This window comes from Glycine max, chromosome 18 (genome assembly GCF_000004515.6).
Source record: "Glycine max cultivar Williams 82 chromosome 18, Glycine_max_v4.0, whole genome shotgun sequence".
NCBI lineage: Eukaryota > Viridiplantae > Streptophyta > Magnoliopsida > Fabales > Fabaceae > Glycine > Glycine max.
In genome coordinates this window covers 52089048-52115488 of record NC_038254.2, presented here as the reverse complement: position 1 = coordinate 52115488, position 26441 = coordinate 52089048, and the positions used below count along the sequence as shown (strand labels likewise).

At 31.5% G+C, this 26441-nt stretch overlaps 4 protein-coding genes and 2 non-coding genes across 7 annotated transcripts; 1 reads left to right on the top strand and 5 right to left on the bottom strand.

Annotated features, from left to right (window-relative positions):
• Positions 1 to 5110: 5110 nt before the first annotated feature.
• On the bottom strand, positions 5111 to 8316 carry LOC100795291 (uncharacterized). The gene is made up of 2 exons (XM_003552324.5): positions 7924 to 8316; positions 5111 to 5404 (listed from the first exon to the last, which is right to left on the bottom strand). The coding sequence occupies exons 1-2, from the start codon at positions 8104 to 8106 to the stop codon at positions 5321 to 5323; spliced, it is 267 nt and encodes an 88-aa protein (XP_003552372.1). The 5' UTR covers positions 8107 to 8316; the 3' UTR covers positions 5111 to 5320.
• Positions 6191 to 6333, bottom strand: LOC113000296 (small nucleolar RNA snoR135). The gene has a single exon (XR_003265586.1). It is a non-coding gene; the product is annotated as a small nucleolar RNA snoR135 (small nucleolar RNA).
• Positions 6666 to 6808, bottom strand: LOC113000294 (small nucleolar RNA snoR135). The gene has a single exon (XR_003265585.1). It is a non-coding gene; the product is annotated as a small nucleolar RNA snoR135 (small nucleolar RNA).
• Positions 8317 to 11176: 2860 nt separating the features above from the next.
• Positions 11177 to 11803, bottom strand: LOC100527171 (uncharacterized). The gene has a single exon (NM_001248998.2). It carries the CDS (start codon positions 11778 to 11780, stop codon positions 11319 to 11321), a length of 462 nt encoding a protein of 153 aa, NP_001235927.2. The 5' UTR covers positions 11781 to 11803; the 3' UTR covers positions 11177 to 11318.
• A 788-nt stretch (positions 11804 to 12591) lies between these two features.
• Positions 12592 to 16174, bottom strand: LOC100794759 (uncharacterized). Its single transcript, XM_003552323.5, has 7 exons — positions 16006 to 16174; positions 15075 to 15410; positions 14888 to 14981; positions 14271 to 14392; positions 13949 to 14098; positions 13092 to 13184; positions 12592 to 12847 (listed from the first exon to the last, which is right to left on the bottom strand). Exons 2-7 carry the CDS (start codon positions 15393 to 15395, stop codon positions 12797 to 12799), a joined length of 831 nt encoding a protein of 276 aa, XP_003552371.1. The 5' UTR covers positions 15396 to 15410; positions 16006 to 16174; the 3' UTR covers positions 12592 to 12796.
• A 2195-nt stretch (positions 16175 to 18369) lies between these two features.
• Positions 18370 to 23292, top strand: DGD2 (digalactosyldiacylglycerol synthase 2). 2 transcript variants are annotated; one of them, NM_001250559.2, is made up of 5 exons: positions 18370 to 18520; positions 19374 to 19764; positions 20421 to 20687; positions 21529 to 21878; positions 22607 to 23292. In NM_001250559.2, the coding sequence occupies exons 2-5, from the start codon at positions 19483 to 19485 to the stop codon at positions 23097 to 23099; spliced, it is 1392 nt and encodes a 463-aa protein (NP_001237488.1). In that variant the 5' UTR covers positions 18370 to 18520; positions 19374 to 19482; the 3' UTR covers positions 23100 to 23292. The 2 variants fall into 2 exon arrangements, with proteins under 2 accessions (NP_001237488.1, XP_014625733.1); XM_014770247.3 differs by lacking the exon at positions 18370 to 18520 and adding an exon at positions 18626 to 18806.
• Positions 23293 to 26441: the final 3149 nt, after the last annotated feature.

The following is a 26441-nucleotide window of genomic DNA, read 5'->3' as shown; positions in this document are numbered from 1 at the left end:
ATTGATTATTTGATATGTTTTCAAATTTTGAGAAGAAATTATATTATTATACACACACGGACACACTCGCTACAATACCTTGGTACTTTGGAATATTCTTATAGAAATAAATTGCTTCCAATTTCAAGGAACGTAATGAGTAAAAAATATAATAAAGGTTTTACATCTAGTGGCATCATATGGTGGTAGGTTGCAGGAGGAGACCAAGTGTTTTTAAACTTTGTGTTGATGTCAAATAATTTTACTTGTCTTTTCTATAGTATGCTCCAAATGTGGTGGGCCCAGAATGGAGAATATTAAATGTATTATGACACTCAAATCAGTGTTCGACTTAAAGGAATAAGGATAATAAAGAATATATATTATGCCAAAATAAACAGTGATTATTGTCTGGTTTCCTCTTATTTATATAAATTTTTTTGACCTTGGACCGTGAACCTTCATACAAGAATTACCTAATTTTTCTTAAATGGGATTAAGTGGCCTAAATCTCACTTTTTTCTTAATCAAATCATTTTGTTTTATCACGAGTCTAATAGTCTGTTTGTGGGGGCTGATTAGGGTTCTCTTGTGCCAAATAAATATTTCATGGGATCAACTAGGTAGTTATAGATCCCACCAAATACCTATTCTAATATATATTTTCATTTTGATTGGTATCATGGAAAAGAATATATGAAAAGAAAAGACATAAAAACTTAATATTTTCTTTATTTTTTATGACTAATCTTTTTCTTTATTTAGGGCATAAAAAGGAATGGAAAGAAAACGAAAATGCAGCCTACTTAATTATTTTTCTTTCTATTTTGGAGAAGAAAGAGATGTTTCCAAGCAATTCTTATTTGTTATACATCTCTTTTTTATTTGAAAAAATTATTTCATTATATATATATATATATATATATATATATATATAAATAAAAGAACATGTATTTTTAGTTTCTAAAGAAGGACTAAAATTACATTACTTTTAATAAATATAAGATGTAAAAGTAAATGATTTTTTATAGAAATAAAACTAAAAACTTAGTCTATTTGGGGTGGTTGAGTTTTTATTTTTTTGGTTTTCAAATGTAATTTTGAAAACAAAACAGGTTTAGCAAGAATAAAAACTTAAATGATATTCAGCTCATTTTTACATTCATTTTTAAAATCAAGAAAAAATATTTTCTAAATTTGGTTTAATTTTAAAAAAGTATATATTTTTCATATTTGATCATGACACCTTTTGTTGTCACTACCACTACTATTATCACTATCAGCACACTCGTTATCGCCAATGTTACTATCATCGTCACCACCAATACCACCACCACCATTGTCACCACCACTAACATCATCATTGTATCCCGTAACTAATATCACCTATCATCGTCACCACGATCACCAACGTTGTTGTCATAATCACCACCAATGTTATCGTTGCTACCACTATCATTATCATTGTCACCGATACCACTAACATTACTACTACTGCTACCACCACCATTATCACCAATACCGCCTTTGTCATTACCTCCATTGTTTATTACCATTAATGTCATTACCACCACCAATATTATCACAAATACCATCGGCATCCCTACTAGCCACCACCAATCACTTCTATCATCATTGTCATCATAATCACTATTTGTATTTTCACCACTGTTACTGACACCATTACTGTCACCCTTGTTGTTACTTCGCACAAAAGTACTCTTAAACTAATTTTATTATAATATGAAACTTTTAAAATGAGCTTATTTTGAATCTAATCATATTTTAAAAATTGTTTTTAATTTTTTTAAAACTAAAACTAAAAAGTATTTGTTATTTTTAAAATTTTCAAAACTAAAACCCTTGTTCTTACTTTCTTTTATATCATTTTCAATTGTCAAGCTGAAATGGATGAGGATATACAACACATGTATGACAATAGGTATTATTTTGCTGAAATTTCTTCCTTCCTATTCTGCTTGAATAAAGTTACATATTGTATTGTAATAATGGTTTGTCAATTTTTTTTCATATTACAGACTAATATATTCCATGCATTCTGTTGAATGGATTCATTTTTATGAAAAAAGTCAATAGTGATTTATTTACTTAATTGAATGAATTCAGGTACATGGATTCCATAGACACTCATATTTAACTTTAACCAAAGTAATTCATAAACCCTTATTAGGACTCTATATGTGAATATCAACGTGATTTTATATTTTTTTAAAAAAAATATTTTCGTAAGAAAATTTTCATGGTTTTATATTATTATTATTCATAAGTTGGTTGTTTATTTCTTATTTGCAGAGGCCCATTAGGTTGCGTTTATTTTTTTCAAAAGATTTCTATGAAGAAATCATATGATCAAGCCAAGTTTAAAGACTTCGAAGTTCGTGTTAAAAGGAAAAATGATATGGTTTATTTGACAGAAGGTAGTGAATAATTGGATAGATTTCTGAAATTTTAAATATAGTGGTTGGTTGACTTTAATATACTGAGATTGTCATCGTTTCCTTATTAGAGATAGGCTTCAAGAAAAAGTTAATTCCCCTGACGGCTTCTGATATATATCGTTTCGCATAAATTGACTAGTAAGCAATTTCAATTATTTTTTATTAATCTGTATTTCATTCCTGTCTCTAGAAGAATATCATTTTAATATATTATCTTTTTTTTTTCCCACTATTTCTCTTTCGACTTTGTCAAATTACATTATCAAAGGTTATTTAAGTTATTCAATTATACAATTTTAAAGGTGAAAATGAATTTACAAATTCAAGTAATATGCCTTCCCATGTTCCCTTTGATCCTAACATCAAAATGTTTGATTTTGGTTTTTCCCAATATTTCCTTTAATCAAAGTTAAAGGTTTATTTTTTTATATATTATTATTAAGAGTTCTACGGGATGTAATCAGTAGTGGTGCAAGTGTCATGAGTCACTTTTAGTAACAGACATTAAATGTAATTTGCAAAATTGAATTACATTATGTGTTGAAGAGCAATGAATTTATAATTCTAAAATATTAGAAAAGTGCATACAAATATATTATATTGGTTGAGGTATATTGTAAGTGTAAAGTGAGGAAAATATGTATTTGATATTTTATGTATTTTGAGGGTCATTTTTTATGGGCTTGGTGGTAATAACAATGGTTGGAAAATAAAAATTTTGGTTTGCTACTGGGAACAAGTATGTATATACATAATTATTGTTTTTGTATTTTTTATAGAATGATATATTGTGACTGTGTTTATATTTAAATTTCACTTAGTAATGTATGATGTTATATATTTAATTGTTATTACAAAATAAATATTAAAAAAATAGCCCGTGCATAGACACAGATAACCCAACTAGTTATTAATTAAAACAAGACATTTTCATTAATCCTCCACCAATTGCATTGATAACTTTGCGGGAGGTTAGCCAAGTGTATAAGTTTTAGGAAATCTAATTATTTTAAAAAATTTAAGGGAAGTTTTGTCACTCCTTATGATTGGCTAATTTAATTAATGAGTTTTAGTGAAATTTTCTCTTCTATTTTTTAATCAATAAAGACTTACATAGAGTTTGAAAATAAGATTTAGGTCCATTTTCTTTTATGGGTATTGGTGTCCAATTTATACTAACAATACAAACTCGTGTGGTTTAGTTTAATTGATAGTCATTTTCTTGTATTATTGCTCACTGTTTCTCTATCATACCATCATCCTTAAAGTACACTAGCATTTAACTCGTTTAAAGTTCATTTATGTACATCTTCTGCAACTTGGTGAAAAGAGTATTTCAATATTAATCAACTCTTAATGAAGAATTAATAACAAAAATAAAAACACAACTCAAAAACTATAAACCGTTGATTTAAGCTTTTTATTCAATTACAAACACTGTTCACTCTTCTGATCACTTCTGGTTCTCTCATAAGAAAAAGTTCTCTCACTTTATATATGTGCACACGCGCAATATTCTATATTTTAGATATTAACTATATCAAAATATACATGTCCATGTTAGAATATGTGCTTTATAGATCAAAACTTCCTCCATATTTTATTCTTCATTTTATTTGGTTTTCAATATGTGTTCCTTTTGGTTAAGTGGTTAGCTTTGACAGATTAAAGACTGTGCATGTGCATGTCAGTTTAACTTAGAACCAAGTGAAGTTAAGAATATGTGCCGTGTCCACAATAGATGGCCAATAATAATACCTTCTTTGGAAACAGGTACCCTAAAACACATGCGAACCAGAAGTGGTCTTGCAAAACCACAGACAACAACTATGTATATTATCAGAATACATTCCTCATGTTCGTTTTCAAGTGGTTAAAATTCACTCAATAGAATAAAACCCATTTTTCAGGAAGAGAATATCAACACTTGTTGGTTCAAGTGGAAAAGAGTTTAATTAAGATGGTAAATCAAACTCTTCTGAATGAAACAAATATGCTAAGAGGGTCTTATCAATATCTACTTGGATAAGTTTAGTGAGAGCGAAAAAAATATTAGAAACAAAATGGTAAAAAGAGGTGCAACAGATAGATTTTTGCTGAAATCAAAGAATTTGATTCCATTTGGTTCAACGGATGGAAACAGTTTGATCCTTCTAAACTTTGGAACCAAATCTGTTCATTCCATTATTTTACAACTTTCAACTCATTCCATCAGTTGGCAACTGGGCATTACCATCGGTTTAACATGCGCATTCTATTTTCTCGTAGCATAAGAAAACACGTATCCATTTTGAACAGAGCTAGTCAAATTATATATTTGAGCTGACATGCTTACACAAATATACCCTTATTCTTTTTTTACTGTTTTCTTTTTATATTCTCGTATATTATGCGTCTAAACATAAAATTGTGGTTTTAATCTAGACAGTTATATTTTAAAACTGACGATAGTGGCGGGTTGGAATAATTTATACCTTTTTTCCATTCATTTAAAACATAAAAACTCTAATTTTTCTATCCAGCATTTAAATGGGAAAATCGCATAAAATGTTAAGAGTTTTTGGGGAGGGGCAGGAGCTCAAGACAGAAGGTATAGATAAACTGATAAAAGCACAATTACCATTATTATAGTAAAACATCGGTTTCAACAAGCTCTCAAATAAAATAAAAAATCAGAAATAAGCACTTATTTAATTTCACATTTTTAAATGGATGTCCATTGCCCAAAAAACAAAAGTATGTCACTACATGATGATCCTAGATCCAAGTCTTGCATAACATCAACAACAGCAATCTTTAAAGCTGTTCATATTCTTAGCATTTAACAAATAAAGTTTGCTTCACATGATGTGAACATCCACTCAAGTTATGCAATTGATGAATCATGGATCATTATAGTCTTTAGTTCCAAAGTTCTTGCACCAGAGTTGAGAAGGGATGGGGCGAACAGGGTGATGTGGCCGTTGCTGAAAGATCAAAAAAGAAACTCTTAGCCAATTCATGCATTCAAGCTAAAATTACTACGAACAAAATGTTAAAAAAAAATGAGGAGAGTACATCTATGTAGCATTACTCCAGCAAGGTCACAAGGCAGCAACTTGAAAAAATAAAAAAATAAAGTTGCGCTAAGACTCATCCTCCCCTTACATTTTACGAAAATGAATAGCGGCAACTTGAAAAGTTGAACCAGATTCTTCCACTTTTAGAAAAGAAATTAAAATCAGCCATCTATTTAGGCATTTCAAACCAAACCATGGGGAAATTTATCATGTTGCAGCAAAAGCAAAATAATATTACTTTTATATGCACAGAATTCTAGAATCCAGAGAGCATAAGATCTAAATAATCGACAAAATATGCTCCATGGTAAGTAGCTACCAAGAATGAGTTATATCCTCAATAATTTTAAGTAAGTATATGAAGTCCAAGAGGCATCGAATGAAAGAGGTGTAAAGACAAAAAACACACAGCCAACTGAATCTGAATTCCTATAAACAGAACTAGTGTTTTATATTTCATATCATATCATTATCATAATACACCTATCAATATAATATCTTATATTCAGAGTTTATATTCCCATTTATTACATAAAGCCTACAATTAATAAGTTTAGCGACAAATGTTAAATAGTTATTACTTAGCACAAAGGAATATAGCAATGTATTCCTTTAAAAAATGAAAAATAAAAGCTAGCAGTAGAATCATGAAAAGAAAAAAAAATGAAATTTGTTACACCTTTTGAAAAAAAAAAATGTAGGGGAGATGATTGTTGTCATTTTCAACAGCAAAGTGAAACACAACTGCCCATCTTCCCCAAATTTATTTTGCAGGGAACTCTTTCGGAATAATGCAATGGTTGCAGCACAACACCGATACACACAATCCCTGGCCAAACAAGGCCTCATTCGACTCCAGTTTTTCAAGCTACACTATTTGGAATTGATTTAAACTGTGTATCTTCATATACCAGACAGGAAAAAGAGTCTAACTTATCTTTTTTTTTTTAAAAAAAAAAAGAAAAGGTTAAGGTGAATACAGGATAGATGACATATGCTGAAATAAACTATGAAATAATGTCCAACTTAGCACAACCTTGTGGAAAGGAAGGAATGCAGCAATGTATTTCTTTAAAAAATTTAAAAATAAAAAAATAAAAGCTGAAAGTAGAATCACCAACAGAAAAAAGAATTATTTGACAATTTGTTTCCTCTTTCTTTTAAAAAGAAGTGTAGGGGAGATGATTGTTGTTATTTTCAACAGCAAAGTGAAGCACAACTGCCCATCTTCCCCTAATTTGTTTTGCAGGGAACTCTTTCGGAATAGTGCAATGATTGTAGCACAACACCGATACACACAATCCCTGCACAGAACAAGGATTTATTCCACTCCATTTTTTCAACCTATACTATTTGATGTCATATTTAAGTAGCAGCAGTTTAAAATGTCCCTATTATCCCTCCTCATTTTTGTAAACAGCAAAACAGTTGGGCAAAATTGCAAATTTGGTCCCCCTAATTTAGTCCAATTTCGATTTTAGTCTCCCTTTAAATTTATTCATGGATTTAGTCCCCCTTTTATATCAAATCACGTAATTTTGGTCCCCAAGCCCAGATTTGGACGTTGACCGTTACAAACAAATGTTGATTGACACGTGTCACGTTATGGTTGGTCCATATACTGGTCCGTATGAACATCTTGGAAGCCACCCTCTTCGACGAAACAGGAAACAAAGCAACAAAGGAAGGGTAATTCAAATTCTCCGGCACCGGCCTTCTCACCGGAAAATAGAAAGTAATCCAAAGTATAAGCTCAGCGTGCACTTGCCCTCAGGTTGGGCAAAAGTCTGTGAACTATCTGGGTCTGGAAAGAAAACGAATGGCCTTGGCCAGATAAGGGATTTGGCCAGGCAAAATTAGGGTGTAGGCCATCAAACACTGGCCAGAAAACGGATGGGTCAAAGTGCTAACAGGAAGTAGCCGTGCTATCCTCCGCAATTTTGCTCATATTCAGCGGCAATTTCACCACATATCCTCACAACACAGAAACATGGTGCAATGTGTTTCCTATAGTGCTCAGCAGCCACAGCACTGACCACTCAACCCAACCACATCATAATAGCAGCACACTATTTGCCGCTATTGATAACTACGACCCAGACATTGCAAACTTGAGGCAACATAATCGAGAATCAATTGAAGCAAACAATAACATCGGAGAAAATAGTAGACACCATTCGAAAAAAATATTGAATTCAAACAAAGCCACACCATTTATCACAGGGCTTACACCGGAAAGGAACACACAAAACTAATAAACAAAAAAGAACGCCATAAGCCTCATATAACCTTCACTTTACATATACATACAATGAATCAATCAATCATCAACATATAACCATGAACAGCGAAATCAAATCTTCTTTTCTAAATCGCATCGGTGAAAATGAAGCAGATCGGTGAGAGAGAGAGAGAGAGAGAGGTACCTCGAGTTCAGCGGATTTCATAGCGATGGGGATGCAGATGAGAACGACGCCGACCATGGCAATGGCGGTGTTGCGCTTCCAGTGCTTGGGACGGCAGTAAGGGCCACCGCTCATACTCCAGACCTTGTTCCTGAAATCGCCGTGTCCGTGTCCATGGCCGTGATCGCCGCCGCCGCCGCCCATTTTTTCCGATTCCGATTGGAAATTTGAAACCCTACTCAGTACTGACTCGCTCACTCTCTTTGGGATAGACGCGCACACGAGTGAGGACAGAGAAAGGGGAACCAACCACCAAGGTTTCGTTTCGTTCGAGCTGAGATCCGCTGCGAGAGTGCCTAACTGCCTTATGCTGCTCCCTCGGAATATACTTTATGGTATATCCATTAACAACCGAATTTAGGTTTGATTTTGCAATTTATAGAAATAAAAGAGTACTAAAATTAATTATTGTGTACGATCCATTGTGTTTTAAGAGATTAATTTATTATTATTTTTAATTAAAAATATTATAGAAATAGGGAAGAATCTCAATGTTACTACATATTTTGGAAGTTGTTAACTACTGTATTAATTAGGGGATTATAACTTCTTTTTTTCTCTCTCTAAATTTAACCAGATAAGATTTAGGATTTGAAAAGGTTTCACCACTAAAGTGGGGACTTCCACTTGTAAACATAAAAGAGAAAATTAAAGTTGTTATTAAGTAAAAAAATTGCTTTGTAAAAAAAAAAAAAACAAATTGGTGGTTAGATGGATGGTTTCAATACAAGAAGTACTAACATATTATAATTTATTAAAAAAACATGTTATAATATTTTAGGTTGAATGATGATTTTGATTTTTTTTATCTTATTTATTTTATCAAAAACAATTTTTTATTTTTAAAAAAGTTGTCTTTGTCGTTTATCTTATTTAAAAAGTTCACCACTTTGGTAGGCAAATAAATAAATGCTTGAAACGATACTTGGCTGAAGTCAAACGATTGCTCATATGTTCAAAGTGAGACCATTGAGGGGTTGGAGAACCTCAGAGTTTGTGAAGTAATAGATCATAATGCTAAAGCTTGGCGTCAAGATATTATTGAAGATATCTTCAATGATGATGATGACAAATTAATTTGGAAATTCACCAAAGATGGAAATTACTCCATGAAATCAGCCTACTACCATACTAGAGTCCCTAATTGACAACCAGGTTAATTTAATTTGGAAACTCACCAAAGAGTTGTTTATAAGACTAAGATTGTGTTTACAAAAAAACCAAAAAGAGCCCAAGTTGTAGTTGCTGGATTGAAGTAAATCATGCACATGTTTGCAGTCAATTTGGAAGATGACATTGTTGTATCCTTTGTCAATTGTCCAAGCAATGGCAGCTAGCAATGTTGATGCTTCGACTTCTGCTATGAGAGCTGTGCCTATAAGAACTGAAGATGTAGCAGTTAGGAATTCACCTTCTGAGTTTCTAAGGACTGCACTCATACCATATAGGGTATCTTCCACTACTAAAAAAAACTTATTCTAAGTCTTCAAAACAACCACACTTTTAAACAAAGCGTTTTAGAATGTGAGACGGTGACAATTTTATAAATAAATAAAATGTAAATCATGACGGTTTTACTAAAAATTAAGCTGATTTGCACTTGAAGGCATGACCAGTGTGGGTTTTTGGTCCACCTTGAAATTGCATCAGGATGGATAGTATTTGCAACACGCCCAGTGAGGAGAGTTTTAAAACTGATGGGCTGATTTGCACTGCATAATAACTTCTTTCGCAGTCCCTAGAGACAGTGATGCAAGCTTCTCTATATTCTCCCAAAATTTCTCATTTTGCCTTCTCCATATACACCAAAGTGTAGCTACAAAATTAACCTGGTGAATTTCCCATCAAGAGCGTCTTAATTCTATGCTAGTCCACAATCTTTTGATCATCCACCTGATTGTATTAACGTTCTTCTTATTAATGGCATAATATGAGCCATTTTGCAGTAAAAAAAAGTAAACATTGAAATGTTAAACTCAAATTTTGAATGTTCAATTTAGATGGATCCAACTTAAATTTGATTAATTTTACACGGTGCATGTTTAAGGAAGCTTTTTTCAGGACAAACAATCAATCATAAACTCTCAAAATATTTTTTTTTAAATATATTAAAATAAACTAAATTAAACATGTGTAGTTATTATTTTTTATGAAACTAACAATAGATGTAATCAATTATTGATTAATAAAAAATGAACAAATTCTAATTTGTATCCTGGTTCAACAGAAGCTTGTCTTATTCCAGAGACACAGGATAAGTGGATAAGTTATCCAGGATAACCCTTATCTTGGATAACAAAATAGAGAAAAGAAACAAAGGAACCGTTTTCACATTTGTGGTGAACAGAAAAAGGACAACTTGGAGAGTATCATAAGATTTAGATTCTACACCAGAACTTCAAATTAGGACAACTACCCTTTAGTCCATTTCATTCACACACGTACCCTAAATATCTTCAAATCAGATTGTGCATCTGAGACTCAATCTTCTTCAGTAGCAAGTGATGATATAATTCACCATTCTTGGATTAGACCTATTTTCAATATTGGACTATTGGCCGAAGATAATATTGTTTCCAATAAGGATGTTGATGTAATTTTGGTGTGTGGCTGCCTTTAATCAACAAGCAAATGTTCTGAAGAAAGGCACATTCTTTTTCTGTGGCTATGATTCATCAAAATTGACTGTGTTTGGTCTCATATATGTTACTTCTGAAGACCAGCGAGATATTTTCTAGTAATTAGGAGATTAAAAATTTTCATATCTCATTTTCAAGTGATGCCGCATTGATTCTAATTTGCAATAATGGAATGAGCAAAGGATTCAAACAGAAAATCATGATTGAACCAGTCCTAAAACAATTACTGATAATTTTAGAACAAATTCCCAATTTATACTGGGGAAGATTTTGCAAGATTAATTTAGTCGAAGAAAAATTATTATATATATTTTTTTCTTGAATAAAACTTCTTTAACATCAAATTTGATGGTGCAGTAAATAGAAATAAAAAATTTAATGTGTAAAAAAAAGACCAATTTGATATTATACAAAACAATAAAAAAAATCCTTCATATATAACATTTAATTAAATTAGATGCATTAAATTGTTAATTGAGCTCCATGTAGATATTCACGATGAATTGAAAGGAAAACATTAAATTAAACCCTCCATACAAAATTCTGAGACTCATCAGAAAGGGGGGAGATAAGACTTAAGAAAACAAACCTCATCCAAGTTTGAATTGTCAAAAATCAGAAGGGCACAGATATATAACATCAAATAAAAATGAACATTAATTTCCTTTGAATATTCTTCACAATGGCCTCTTTCAAAATGAGAGGGAGACAACATTATTAGTTGCTTTTGTAGGAGGGTTGTTTTTTCTCAATAAACTTTTTCAACCCTTTCTCACCCCCAGGAAAACCCCCTGTTAGCCCCATCATTTCCTTCTCAAAACCATCTTCTGGTACCTCAACACTTCCTTCATCATCATCACCACCTTCACCTTCTTGCTCCTCTTTTTCACCACTTGGTGCTTCTTCTTCTTGTGATGATATTGATGATTGTGGAACAACAACTTGCCTTTTCAGCTCTTGCTGAAGACCCTTTTCCCCGTTGCATAGTCCTCTCCCTCCCATCATTTCCAATATGTTGAACTTTGCAGCACGTGGCATTAGAACTTCATGAGTTGGTGCTGTTTTGTGATGCACTTGTTGCTTGAGAGGGAATTGGTGAGTGAGAGGGTGATCTTGGCCTAGGAATTGAGATCGAGGAAGAGGATTGTGCAGGCCATGAAGAGTAGGAAAAGTAGCCATTCTTAGATGTTTAATAACTAAACACGCCACAAATATATTAATGTAGAAGACTGTGACTAACCATATATATTGGATATATAAGTGATAAATCAGTCCCTATCTTTCTCTTGTAAGAAAAGAGGTTCATCATTTAATTCTAACCACAAGTTAATATCGTACGTTTATGAGATACAATAGGTGGCTGTCATTGATTTGAGCCGCACCAATAGCTTGAAAAGTACAATGTTCCTTTCTACCTCCCTCATATATACATTTATACATATAGACACACACACGACCCTTTTAATTGATTTGTAAAAATTAACTTAGTTGTTTAATATAATTAGTAACATTAAATTTTTAAGATTTATATTATTTTTTCAAAATTATTCTTAAGATTATTCAGATTTATTAATATTTCTACTTAATTAATTTGTGTTATTTATCTTCTCCAATCTTTATAAGAGAAAAAAAAACTGAGTTTATCTTAGTACTGTTGTTAAATTATAGCATTTATTATTTATTGACAACAAAAACTATAAAGTAATAAAGAATATTTTGGTCAAAATAACAATGCAGGAGACAATTTGAAGAGAATCTTAAGAAGGATAAATTGAGGAAGTGAGAGTGTGAAAAAGCTATACCCCAAAATTTGTGATAATGTTCTACGCCGGTAGTGATTATTTGTATATAACGTCCATTTGATTAAGCTGATTTGGTTATATTATATGAAGGAAAAAAAAAACAGTGGAGGCTTTTGTTATGGTATAGAAATATACCAATTGGGCTATATACAATTAAAATTAAAAAAAGGACTAAAAATGGAAGAAACTAGTAAAAACAATTATGTAATCAAAATTTGAGGTTCTAAACATCTACAATCCTCAGGCAGAGTTCTATGGGGTCAGCCATAGCAGTGACACAGTAGCACTAAGATAATGAAATCATTATTCACTATCTCCATAGTGATAAATAAGGTACTATTAATTTGGAAACTCCTTTCAATTCAATTCTTGCACTGCTAAACTATGGTACCTTCAGCTGATGGAGGAAGAAGCATGCGACTTCTCAATAAGCAACTCAAGTCTCTGGTCATAATAAATACAGAGAACAAAAATAAGTCAGCTAAAGATGAATGCAAATAATAAAAAAAGTTAACTCAATTGGAGCTAGTAAATGGTCAACTAATACAGAAAATTTTCCAAAAAACCATGGTTAAGGTCTGGAGCGAGGACAAGAAGAAATTAAGAATTTGTGTTTCTATCTAGTTGAGAGAAAGAAAGTTGTAGGTTCTTCAGTAGAATCCATGCTCTATTAAGAAAAGATACAAACCTTCACTGATTTGTTGACTTCTTCAAGTTTATTAAGCAGCAATCCTCCGGTTACTCTGCGCTCAAGTGACGAAGTATGTGGTGAGCCTGCCATCTGCAGATGAGTATACAATAGAGGTTTATGAGTGAAATTAAAGCAGTGCATCTGATATTATTGCCATCTAATTGGTGGCTTGATTTTGAACAGCAACATATCAGAATGATTTGTTATCATTCTTATGTCAAAAGGATTAAAAAAAATGATACAAAATTTCGTTTCTGTCAAAGCTAATTACTTACTATCAACAACTTTCAAATCTATCACCTAACCAAAAGTTGTACCAAATATTTATAGGATGATTAGAGAAATTAAACAAATAATTATATGAATTTATTACTGATCTCCAATATTTTGAAAATGGTTAACTATGCATTTTTCCTTTTGATAGGTGCATATGGATTGCTTTCTTTACATGTTTGGACAGATTATTTTTCCTCATGCCTACAATTGCCAAGCAAATTAAAATATCATATATTCGATCAGTTTTCATAGGCCATAGCCCATAAGCCTTTAGCATTAGAATTCCTAAATGGTATTGCTTTATCCAGAATCTCTCAAAACATGTTGTGCACCTTCAAACTTCAATTCAACCTACAAAACTCTAATAATTCAAACAGTTGCATAAAAACATTAGCATACTTCTTACAAAGTTCACTATATGGGTAAAAATCATTGTATGTTAATCCAAGGCCATAGGTCAAATTGCTACCAGCTCAAGATCGTAAAGCTAAAAGCTAAAAACACCGGCATTCATCCAATCGCTTCAGTTATTAGGGGTGACTCTTTGTCAAGATGCATGGCAGGAGGTATAGCATTACCTTCAAACTTTTTGATGGTGATCTCAAAACAACTGATCCCTCAGTTGCTCTTGGCATAAGAGCGATGTTTTCCACATCTGTGCTTGGACCAGCATGGTTCCCACTTGTACTCACATCTTGTGTGATCTTTGAAGCCTCTGTTATAATCATCTGCAAACCAATTGTAGCTTTTTAAGATGATGACATCACATACCCTTTGTTAGTACTTCGCAGTATAAATTAAAGGAAACCCTACAATATAAAATGTAAGGAATAAAATTGAACATTAAAATCTGTCTCCAAAAATATAATGAATAATACTATGAAACATATTTTGTTTCACCTTTCTCAAAAGAGAAGGATCAGAAACTCCCTGAACTTGTAGTTCATCTACAGGAGCAGCTTTTCCATGTGCAATACTTTCAACTCGAAAAGTATGGATACCATATATAGACTGCAGGCAACCTGGACAAAGAATTGAGAAAATCTAGTCAAAGAAAAAGTATAAGATATAACAAACATCATGTAGGTAGGTTTTAAGCACAAGTTGTGCTTTGTTATGCGTATTTAGTCAGTAATTTTTTTAGCCATTCAAAACCCCACTGTCTCTTTCATTCTTTTGAATGATATAAAACTCACAATTTATAAGGAAAAATTGATATGTTAGACGTCAGTCAACAGCAACAAAAAAAATATAAATCTAATCCCATTTCTTATTATTGTTAGTTTAAAATTTATACTGATTCCAGAAAAGCATTCATATCAGCCCTTTCAGTCTGACTAAAAAATATAAACCGTGTGCTAGAACACTTCATAACTCTTTGCAGTAATGAGGGATGAATATATATATATATATATATGGTCAAGTCTCAAAACAAAAGTAGAAGGTATCTGAAATTAGTTTAAACAAAACACACTAAAATAGAGTGCAAGAAAACATTCTGGTATGCCTGTCAGTACCTTGTTCGATAATAATATCAATCACCAGAGAAAGAGGTACACGCCTCTCAATTCTTGCAGTCCCCCAAAATGGTATATACGAAGGCCTTGATACCTAGACCAAGGGAGAAAGGGAATAAAAGATCACTTCCCATATCAAAACTCATATATCACAACATCATGATCATGTAGAACAACTCATATATACCTTGTAAACTACTTCGGTGCGTGTAACATATAATCTACGAGAAGACAAATCCTTTTGAAGCACATATCTCCTGATGGGCAGGTAAAGCAACATAAGAAGGCCAATTCCCCAAGCTAAAACCAGAAGTAATGATATAGCAAGCCATATGACCGTGTCATATTTAACACAATTTCTTGCATGCTCTTCAAAGGATGCTGAGTACAGTATCTGTTCCAAACAACCTTCCTGTTCGTCATCACTTAATTCAGACCCAGAGTAGGCAAGTATCTGATCCTTCAATGATCTAGACTCCGATATGGGATCTGCGTGACCAATCAACATTTCTTCAACCACAAACTAGTCAAGAAGAAAGGTACACAGATAATAACATTAGCTCCAAAAGAACTATAAAACCAATTATTCCAGTGCAACCACTGCAGACATGCCTTAATCTAACCTTTCAGAGTGAAATTACAAACCTCAAAAGGCTAGCAAATTGAGATCAAATAACATTTTCCACAGGAATTATGTTCACGTGAATTGAACTGAATTATACAACGCACAAAGCTCTAAATGCCAAAACACTCAACAGCATTTTCAAGTGCATTTATATTTATCTTTCTAAAAAAATGCAAACAACTATAGTGAGTTTGTGACTTTTCTTTACTATTCAGCTCCAAATAAAAGACCAAACAGCGATCTCTTTGGAAACCTTGAAAACAGGACAAAAGAAATGAAACAAACACCAACCTAATAAACCTTTTATCACATCATCAGGAACACAAATTCCACATGGCACCGAGTTTCCTACTTAACCAAATAACAAAACAAAAAGAAAAAAAAAATCATGGATACCCATTTGCTTTTAGACCCTAAAGAGAGAGAAGTTGCCTCAGAATTTGAAGGAAACAGAACAACTTGATGAAATCTAAGACAAAGGTGAAACTTTTACCTTGAATTTCCAGAAAAATCGTTGAAATGGTTTAATGGGTATGAGAATGGAACCTGCAAGACGGTGGTTTCAGACTTTCAGTACTCTAGTGGGTAGGGTTTGACGTAGAATATTCAAGTGAAGTGACCAAAAACAGAGAAATATAGCAAACTTAAAAGGTTGTTGCCGCTGGTTTCCACGCAAGAGGGACAAAATGAATATCACTAATAATTTATGAGCATTAATTTAAAGAATTTTATATTATTAATTAGTCATTAACTAATAAAAAATATATGAGAATTTATAATTATATAATAAGATTAGGATAGTTAAAAGATGTGTGAACTGATGTAAATTTTTAATATTTATCTTTTATTTCTTATGGATAAAAAATATGACAAGATTTTATTTAGATGAAAAATATGATAAGATTAATACATTTAAATTAAATTATCAAATTATGCATTATAGTTTATTGATTAAATTATTCTAATATTTTTTTAATTAATTTGAACATAATTTTGTTAATCATTTTTTTCAATTATATATTATTATGTATGATAAATTTATTAATTTTTAAGAGATATTTAGAATAATTTATAATTGATTAACAATATAAAAATATTTATACAAAATATTTATACTACCCGTACATGGAAATTAAACCCATCAAATATTATATTTTTCATTTTACTTTTTGATTTTTTATCTAACAAAACTTATATGTTTAACATAAAGAAGTTTAATTATACTTTTTTCTCCAAGTTTTTCAATTTAGCATATTTGGTCGCTATATTTTTAAAATTTTGTTAGAAAGATCCCCACTATTCCAATTTTACAAATGTGGACTAACCGTTAATTTTTCATCAAATACACATCTGTAATTATAATTTACAATCTATAATATGTAATAATTTAAACAAAGCTACATAATCTATCAAGAGTAATTTATTTATTGTTCAATTAACAGTGATTTCCCTTTAATGACCTTTTTATTATTAAATCTATTTACACCCTTTTTCCAAAGAACAAATGCAAGAACCAAGCATAGTGCATTTTAGACTGAACTTTTGCCTCTGTTTTGTTTGGGTATATCTATCATTTCACAACATTTGTATAGCAAGAAAATATATTATTGATCTATAATTTTGCAATTTTTCTTTCTTATCTACGACTTCTTTCTTTATCCCATTTTTAATCAAACTATATTTTAGAATGATTGTAAGGACTTGTCTTTGTCCTGCAGAAAAAAAATTGTGTTAGAGTCCACTTATTGTCTTTGTTTACTTAACTTTTTTTAGTACATAAACATTTCAAACATGTATAAATAAAATAAATGTTTATTACATATATTAGATTTTTTATATTCTGATAAAAAATGTTATCTTCATTCTAATATTTATAGGGCCCATTGTTAGGCAAATTGTTTACCCTCAAGCATATGCCATATTCTCAAGGATTGGAAATTGCAAAATTGAAATGAAATATAGTTGAGACATGGATATATATTCTTAGGAGGATGCTGATAAAAAAAAATTCTCACAATGATATAAGCAACAAGAACTAAACTCTCAACTTTTATTTCTTAAGTTTCTCAAAATTGGTACAATTTTCCTTATCATTTTACATAAAAGAATCTGACTTCCAACTTGTCTTGATCCATAATGCTAAAATGTCAATAAATTTGTTTCACTATTACGATTGAAGAATATTTATATGCACTTGACGAAAAAGCAATCTTATTGTCTTAAATCTAGAGGGTTATTATATAGATTTAAGACTAACATAAGTTTATATTATATAATCATTTTTAAACAAGTGTAAGATATAGATGTATTTTTAACATGTTTACTCTCCTCTAACTTAATTCATTTATTGAGTGTGTTTTTATTTAGCATATAAAAGTATGAATTTAGCCTTTTTTTTTTAATTTACTGTAATAATTCTAATATGAATTTATTTTTTCTCTTGCTTACTATCTCATGACTTAACTCATTTATTGACTTGACTACAATTTATCTCGTCAGTAATTTTTTTTACATCCCTGTCGGTTGTATATAATTTTCTTAACTAATTATAACATAATTAGATTAGATTATTATATAATACAGTTATATAATTCTTGATTAACATATTTAAACATGCATTAGGGAAATTGACTATTTATCTTGTGTTTATAAAAAATTAAAATTTATTTTATCTTATATGCTTTACATATTTAATTAAAAAAATCATATCAATTAGTCAATAATCCGTCCGTGCATGTCACGGGTCATCAAACTAGTACTATAGAATTGATAAATCAATGATATGGTTGTTTGATTTTTCTTTCCTCTTGGCTGTGATTTTTCGTTCACCACCACGACACTGTTTACTCAGAATAGAGATTATATTCTATTTCTCTCTCCTTAATTCCCTTCGTTTCTCTCTCTTCGCCATTCATTTTCCTCCAACTTGTTGGTCTCTCTGTCTCTCTCTCTCTAGGATCCCTTCCTTACCATTCTTTACTTCTCCCCTTTTACTTGACCCCTTCAAGGTACATTTTATATCCACAATTTCACCCTTTTATTTTCTTATTTTATTTGCTATCGTTTTTGTTAACATTTATATGTAAAGTTTCTATTTTTGGGGTGTTCAAGATTCGAAAAACAGAAAGGAACTAAAAGGGTATGTGAGATTCAATAGGGTGGATTATAGTTTTGGAAACTGAACTGGTTTTGCTGGTTTCTGAAGTATGCTTTTGTTGGGGGCTTACTAATCAATCATGATCACTAATCAGTCCTTAAGAAAAACATAAGCTTGATGCTGGTTTCTGATGAATGGTATGAATTGTGGTTTTTCTTGTTCTTTCTGGCTTCCTGTTTGATGTGTTCCCTCTAATTTGTTCTATGATGGATGAAATGGAATTGTTTCAAAGAAAAATTGGAAATTGGGATGGGACACGATCCTTTTTAATATCAAAATATGAGAACCTTTTGATATCAAATGCATGGTGGTTGATGGTTATTATGGATTATGGAATGTGTAATCAATGGTGACTATGAAAAAAGCTGCATAGTCCTGGCTGCACCAACCTTTTTCTTAAATCCTATTTTCGATTTTAGCAATTTTTCTATATACCTTTTTATCTCTGGAAGGAGGTAGGGATGAATTTTCATTGACATTATCACTTTATTTTTCAAGCTGTTTTGTCTTTAATAGGTGGTGCCAATGTGCCTGACATGTACTTTTGGAGGCCTTTCAGTTGCTTTTAAACTTGTAAATATTATAATATGCACTAATGTGTATTGTTATACATTTGTTTCGGTTCATGTTTGGTTCATTTTTCTCTCGTATATGTGTCATTGTGTATAAATGTCGGCTAATATTTGTTTTATTTTTTTTTGCAGTTGAAGTGATCACATAGTTATCCTCTAAAGCAGTATTTTGCTGGTGATTTTCATCTGCAATGGAGTTCTGAATCTATGATGATGGGATTTCTCATTTGAACCCCCAGAGATGGACAAGAAAGAGCATATTGCAATTTTTACTACTGCTAGCCTTCCATGGTTGACAGGAACCGCTGTGAACCCTTTGTTTCGTGCCGCGTATCTCGCCAAAAGTGGGGAAAGAGATGTCACTTTGGTGATCCCTTGGTTATCTCTGAAAGATCAAAGACTTGTATATCCCAACAACATTACATTTGCTTCACCCTCAGAGCATGAGAAGTATATCTGCCAGTGGCTAGAGGAGAGAGTTGGATTTACATCTGGTTTCAGCATACAGTTTTATCCAGGAAAGGTGATAATTTTTTGTGTTTTAACATTTTCCATTGACAGGAAAAATTGGAAGCTTTCCCACCAAAACACAGAAATATGCACATTTCCAAATGAAGACTACCAGAGTATATAGGACTGTTTGCTGTAACTGTAAAATGTCTGTTGCTGTTAAATGTTCTGTTAGCTGTAGCCACCATGTGATCTGTTGGCTGTTGTTGGTTACTGTCTGTCTTTTCTTGGTAACTGCATCGGTTAGATGCATTTGATTGAGGTCCTTTACATAGCTTGCTCTCTGCATCAGAGCATACACTTTATGTAAATCTCTCATTACTAAATAGTTTTGAGTCTCAGATTCTGTCTGATATTTTCTCTCTGTTGCTTATGTTATCTCTCATTTTCTCAACTCACTGTTTTTGTGTAATAAAGGCCATAGTCTAAGTTTGGCCATAATGAAAAAAATGTTGTTTTAGTAATTGAGGTCTTCAATGTGAACTTGCAATCTCTCATTACTAAATAGTTTTGAGTCTCAGATTCTGTCTAATATGCTTTTTTGCAAGTTATTTGGTCATAGATATGAGCATCTGTCAGCTTTTACTCTTAAGAATCCTCTGATTTCTGTTTTATGCAAACCTTATTGTTATGTAAGTTGTGCTAATTTATTGTATACTCATAGTGCAGTTTTCTAGAGATAAAAGGAGCATTCTTGCTGTTGGGGATATTTCAGAGATTATCCCTGACAAAGTTGCAGATATTGCTGTTCTAGAGGAGCCTGAGCACTTGACTTGGTATCACCATGGGAAAAGATGGAAGACTAAATTCAGACTAGTTATAGGGATAATTCATACGAATTATTTGGAGTATGTGAAGAGAGAGAAGAATGGAGTCATGCAAGCATTTTTGCTGAAATATTTAAACAACTGGGTTGTTAGTATATATTGTCACAAGGCAAGTTATTATATCATCATGGAAAATAGTATTTATGTATTCAATATTCAAATTAATATTAAATTGTTCCACCTAATATATGTGCGTTTGTGTTTGTTTGAATGCAATTTGAAAGAATGTAAATATCTGTAATTTCCCATCTTTGCATGAGCTTGAGGGACTGGACAATTTGCAATCTATGCATTTGGTTGGAGTGAAACATGTATTTTAGGGAGGTTTATTTTGTTCATAAACCGATTTGAGATAAGCTTTAGGTGATTGACTTCTATTTGGTGCAAGTAATGTGGTCTTTTTTAAAGCGGGTTACCTAACAGATGCAGAGGGATCGGATAGCTTCTTTTGTTGTTGCCTTCTTTTTTTTTGTTGCTTTATATTTCTTTCTTCTTAAGGATCCCTTATCTTTGTCTTAAAATTTCTTCTTTGACACAAGACAAGAAATGCAGACAACATATTGACTTGAATTGTTAAATATTCATGGTATCCTAATTTGGCTGACATACAATGTTTTATCAGTTCATTTTGATTTATTAATTACTTTAATTCTGAATGAGTAGTTCCAGGTCTTTTTATTATGTGTGTGCTCTGGTTAGGTAAAGATAATGTGGTGATAATGTTTCTTAGTGTGTTCATTTGTGTGGATGAAAATCTAAGATAATATGAAGCTGTCCTCTAGGGAGCAACTTTACATGCTCAACTTAGGTAAGTGAATATCATCCTAGTGAGAAATGAGAATGAGACTTCACTAGGATGATTAGTCTGTGAAAATAATATTAATGGTTATCACAATCTTGCAAGCATTGCATGCTTACTCTTTTGAAATTGATTAGCTGAATATTTACAGGTAATTAGATTATCTGCCGCCACCCAGGATTACACTGGCTCCATCATCTGTAATGTTCATGGAGTTAATCCGAAATTCCTTGAGATTGGCAAGAAAAAGAGGGAACAACAACAGAAGGGAGAACATGCCTTTACCAAAGGTGCCTACTTTATTGGGAAGATGATATGGAGCAAAGGCTACAAGGAACTGCTCCAACTTCTTAAAGATCATGAAAAGGAATTATCTGCTCTTGAGGTTGATTTATTTGGCAGTGGAGAGGACTCAGATGAAGTTCAAAAAGCTGCAGAAAAGTTGGAACTAGCAGTTAGAGTCCACCCAGCTCGTGATCATGCTGATGCTCTATTTCATGAGTAAGTTCCCTACTGATATGCTCACATCATGTTTTATTTCATTTCAGTTATAATTGTTAAAATGTACCAATGGTGCATAATTTGGAAAGGAAATAAAAAGAAAAAGGGAATCTGCATTGTAATATTCAATTGGATGTTAATGGACCAAATATTGACTCTAAGATTTAAGCCAATAAACCACTTATTACTTTAGTGTAATTTTTCTGATCTATATGAGGCTCCTCCATACCCTTTAGTTTTTTTATACAATACTAGTATTTTGATGATAATCCCCTTAGGTAAACGGAAATATGTTAAGTTATAACATTTTTTGGTGACTGTTAAGTTATAACATGAAATATTACATATTGTGAATATTAATTTGCAAGTTTAAAAACCATCCTGGTATTTGTTAGAAACTGCCAATTTTTGCATGTCTTGTCCTACTTGCTATTTGTTCACTTAGATGTCAGTTTGTCACTTTGTCAGCTGTGTAATTATTAAGATTCACCTAGTTTGAGTATTGCATGGCTGTAACTGTAGCAGATAATGGCTTAGCATATTGACATTATGCCACCATACCAGCACTCATTATTAAGGAAATCAGCTTTCTTCATCTTTCACCATTCTTTTCTTCAAATGTTTTTGTATAGTCTTTTTAGGTATCCTATTATCTGAATTGAAATTCCTATTTGACAACTTACTGATGGGAACATGCGTATGCTAACACCTCATTTCCTGCTTTCCAGTTACAAATTGTTTCTTAATCCAAGCACAACAGATGTGGTCTGCACAACAACAGCAGAAGCTTTAGCAATGGGCAAAATTGTTGTTTGTGCCAACCATCCCTCAAATGACTTTTTCAAGCAGTTCCCAAATTGTTGGACGTACGACGACGATGACGGATTTGTTAAACTCACACTCAAGGCACTGGCTGAACAACCTGCCCAGCCTACTGATGCTCAGAGACATGACCTATCTTGGGAGGCCGCCACAAAACGGTTTCTTAAGGCAGCTGACTTAGACAAGCCGTTAGAGAGAAAATTGTCAAGAACAACTTCAAACTTTCTGGCTGCCTCCTTAAATTTGCAAGAGAAAGTAGATGAAGCATCAGCATATGTGCATCATGTAGCTTCTGGGTTTGAAGTATCAAGAAGAATCTTTGGTGCCATTCCAGATAGCTTGCAGCCAGATGAAGAGCTACGCAAGGAGCTTGGGTTGACTGATGCTTCCACGAAATAAAGTTAAAGAAAAATGATGTTGGAATGCTGTGATGTTAATTAAAATTTGTAGAGATTCTATCTTCTATACATATATAACTAATTAGTTACCCTTGCATTTGAACGGTTGTGCTTGTCTTTACCCATGTTTACCTTTTATTGTTGCTATCTTCAACATGTACATCATAGTGATTAAAACAATTCATTAACTACTACACTATGCTTATTGCTACCTCCCGTTAATCCCCAACTTCAATTCTTCCATTCCAGGACTAACATTCAATTGGTTTTGATTATACTGGGGAGGTTTTTAACATAATTGTTCACTACTTCAATTTGATTGCAAAATTTAGAAGATTCATGATTAAAATAACATGGATTTCAAATAAATAAACAAATAGCATCTTCCTTCAACATTTCAAGCAATAGTTTATTACAAGTCATATTTCAACCACATCTAACACATTTTCCAAAAAAACAGTTTAATATTTTAACTCAAGTCCATTGACTTGTACTTGACAATATAAAGACATGCTTAGAAAGCTCCATTCAAATTGGGTAAAGAAAAAAATTAGTAATTGGTAACTAATGTAAAGATACTTGTAGAGATTCTCCTCGTTAAAATACAATACGATTTTACAAGCAGGAAACATATAGGGCTTTGGTCGTTGCACATTAGTGACTGAAACAAAAGTTAGTCGTATCCAAAACCAAAAATAAAACAAATCCAACGGTGGTCAAAGCAAGCAGCCATTAGGAGTGTCTAAGGGTGGGAATAATATACGAACTAGGTCATGAGTGTTAATTTTTAAACCCGTTGATCCGTGAATCCAACCCATTATTAATTAAAAAATCAAATATTATTATTAGTGATTAGAGATAGTAGTTTTATGAAATTCTTTAAATATGTCTTGTGTAAGGTTAAAAAAGATTTAGATGATAGGATGAAAGTTCATACTGCACATGATATTGCAAATTTTTTGAATGGTATGCTAGATGTAAGTTCTAAGATTATCCTATGTTGGTTTTTAAGGATTGGAACGTAATAGGAATTGGACCCAGACCTTGAATTATGTATTATCATTTGCTTCTATTTTACTTTTTTTTTTTAATTTTGTAAATTATTTTGAATTTTAAAAAACAAGACAAGAAGACACAAACGACCCAATCCAACATATAAAATTTTGATTGGATTAGTTTATAAATTTGATCAAATCTAATCGAAAATAACATTAGCTGCCATAGTGTTTGGTAAAATAAAAAGAGATCTAGTACTCCGCAGACCACAAAAGAGACATGCACTTTTGGTCCCACCAACAACAATTAAGAAGACACATTGCATTGCTTTCGTACACGTGGCCATAGTACGATTAAACCCAGAGATTTAGAGTTGTTGATTTTTGAACGCATATTGGATCATTGGCAAACACACCAAATCATATAACAATATTTCAATGAGTAAGAGTATTGTTTTCAAAAGGGACTTGCACAATAGTTGTGAGTTTTCATAAATTTCTACAAACTAAGCTTAATGAATAGAACAATAGGTAAATAAGCATGACATTGTGCGACAATAAAACAAAAAAATCAAAACTATAAATTTTGCAAATATTTTTGGATTTCTAAAATAAGAGCAAGCTTAGATAAAATGAAATTCAAATAACAAAACTATAAATCCTTTAAATAACATCCAAAAAGTACAACACTTTAGTGAAATATGGCTTAAGCCAACAAATTCTGAAGCTAAACATTCAATGCCATTTTCTCTTAAGTCAAAAAATTCCGACTTAAGCAAATTCTTCTTTCTGTATGTTCCTAAAAAGACAATTTCGTTTAAGCCAAAATTTCTGGCGTAAGTGAAATTTGCTTCAAATTTCTTTCTTCAAGCTTTAACACTCCTTGCTCCAACTTTCCTTTCAATCTAATCTTCATTCCTTAAAAAAGATCCATCAATAATTAAGTGTAACCTATCAAAATGATAAACTAGAATGAAAAACTAGATATTTACGAAATTATAACCAAATGAGCCAAAAATAACGGAGAAAATAAGTTTATTGCCTAAAAATTGCATCTCACAACTCAGTATTTATGACAATTATCTACGTGTCACATCACGTGAATAAAGGGCTCAAATTTTGGACACCAAAATTTCACTCATTCGTTGCCTTTTTTTTTTTTGTACACTAACAGAAATAGGTCTAGTTCGGTGGGATGAGTGTTCGGCTAGTAGGCAGAAACCCAACGCAAAACTTCTTTGTTCGGTTTGATTTTTTGTACTTGAATGCATTTATTAATTTAAATTTAATAAACTAGCATGTTAAATAAGAAAAAAAAGATTACATATGTAAAATAATTTTATACCGTCATTTAATGATAATTCACCGTATATAATAAGTTAGTTAATTAATTTTTGTTTAATTATTTTAAAAATTATATCAATGATAATTTATGATTACATGATAGTATATAATAATTTTATATTTTAGTAAATAACCACTAAATTGTTGAATAAATGTGAATATTTTTTGTTTAATCTGATCATAATCCACAAAAACCTACCAAAAGTTAAAAAGAAGAGCTTTATTGGGTTTGTGTATTATCATTTTAGAGACCTGAATTAAATAAATGTATTATAAATAAAATAATTATAAATATACATTTTTAAAAATATAAATTATATTTATATTTATGATAAACCATGTAAATAAAAAACACGTTGGATTTTAGAGTATAATATTTTTAGTTCTTAATTGTTGTTGTCTATTATCGATAGATGGTTATATATGTAGTATTTTTTAAATATTATAAATATATGAGAGATATTAAAATTAATTATCTTACGTACGGTAATAACAATATAAAGTGAGAGTTTTTAGTTATAATAAAAAATACATGAATGCATGACATTCAAATTACACGAAATATAAATTGCTTTTCCTCGATTCATGGGAACATAATCTCATAAAAATAGAAAAAAAAGGAAATCGATAAAATATAGTATTATATAGTTATCAATGCATTAAGGAGATTTAATTTAAATAATTAAATAAAATGTGGGAGTTGTTGTAAATCTTTTTAACATATCTATAAAAAAAAATAGTCATTAATGTAGTCGAAACGGAAAGAAAGTGTAGTAAATAGGTAAGACTTATTATTCAAGGTGGTCAGCCAATTCAATTACATAAAGTCATAAATAACCGATCGAAATGAATTGAATATAGTGACGCATTTATTACACATTTATTATGAATATTAAATATATGAATTATTTATTATATTGATATTAAATATTTATTATATTTATTGAATATAAGTATAATTTGATCCTTAACTGGTCGTTGGTTGCCACCACAGAAACCAAGAC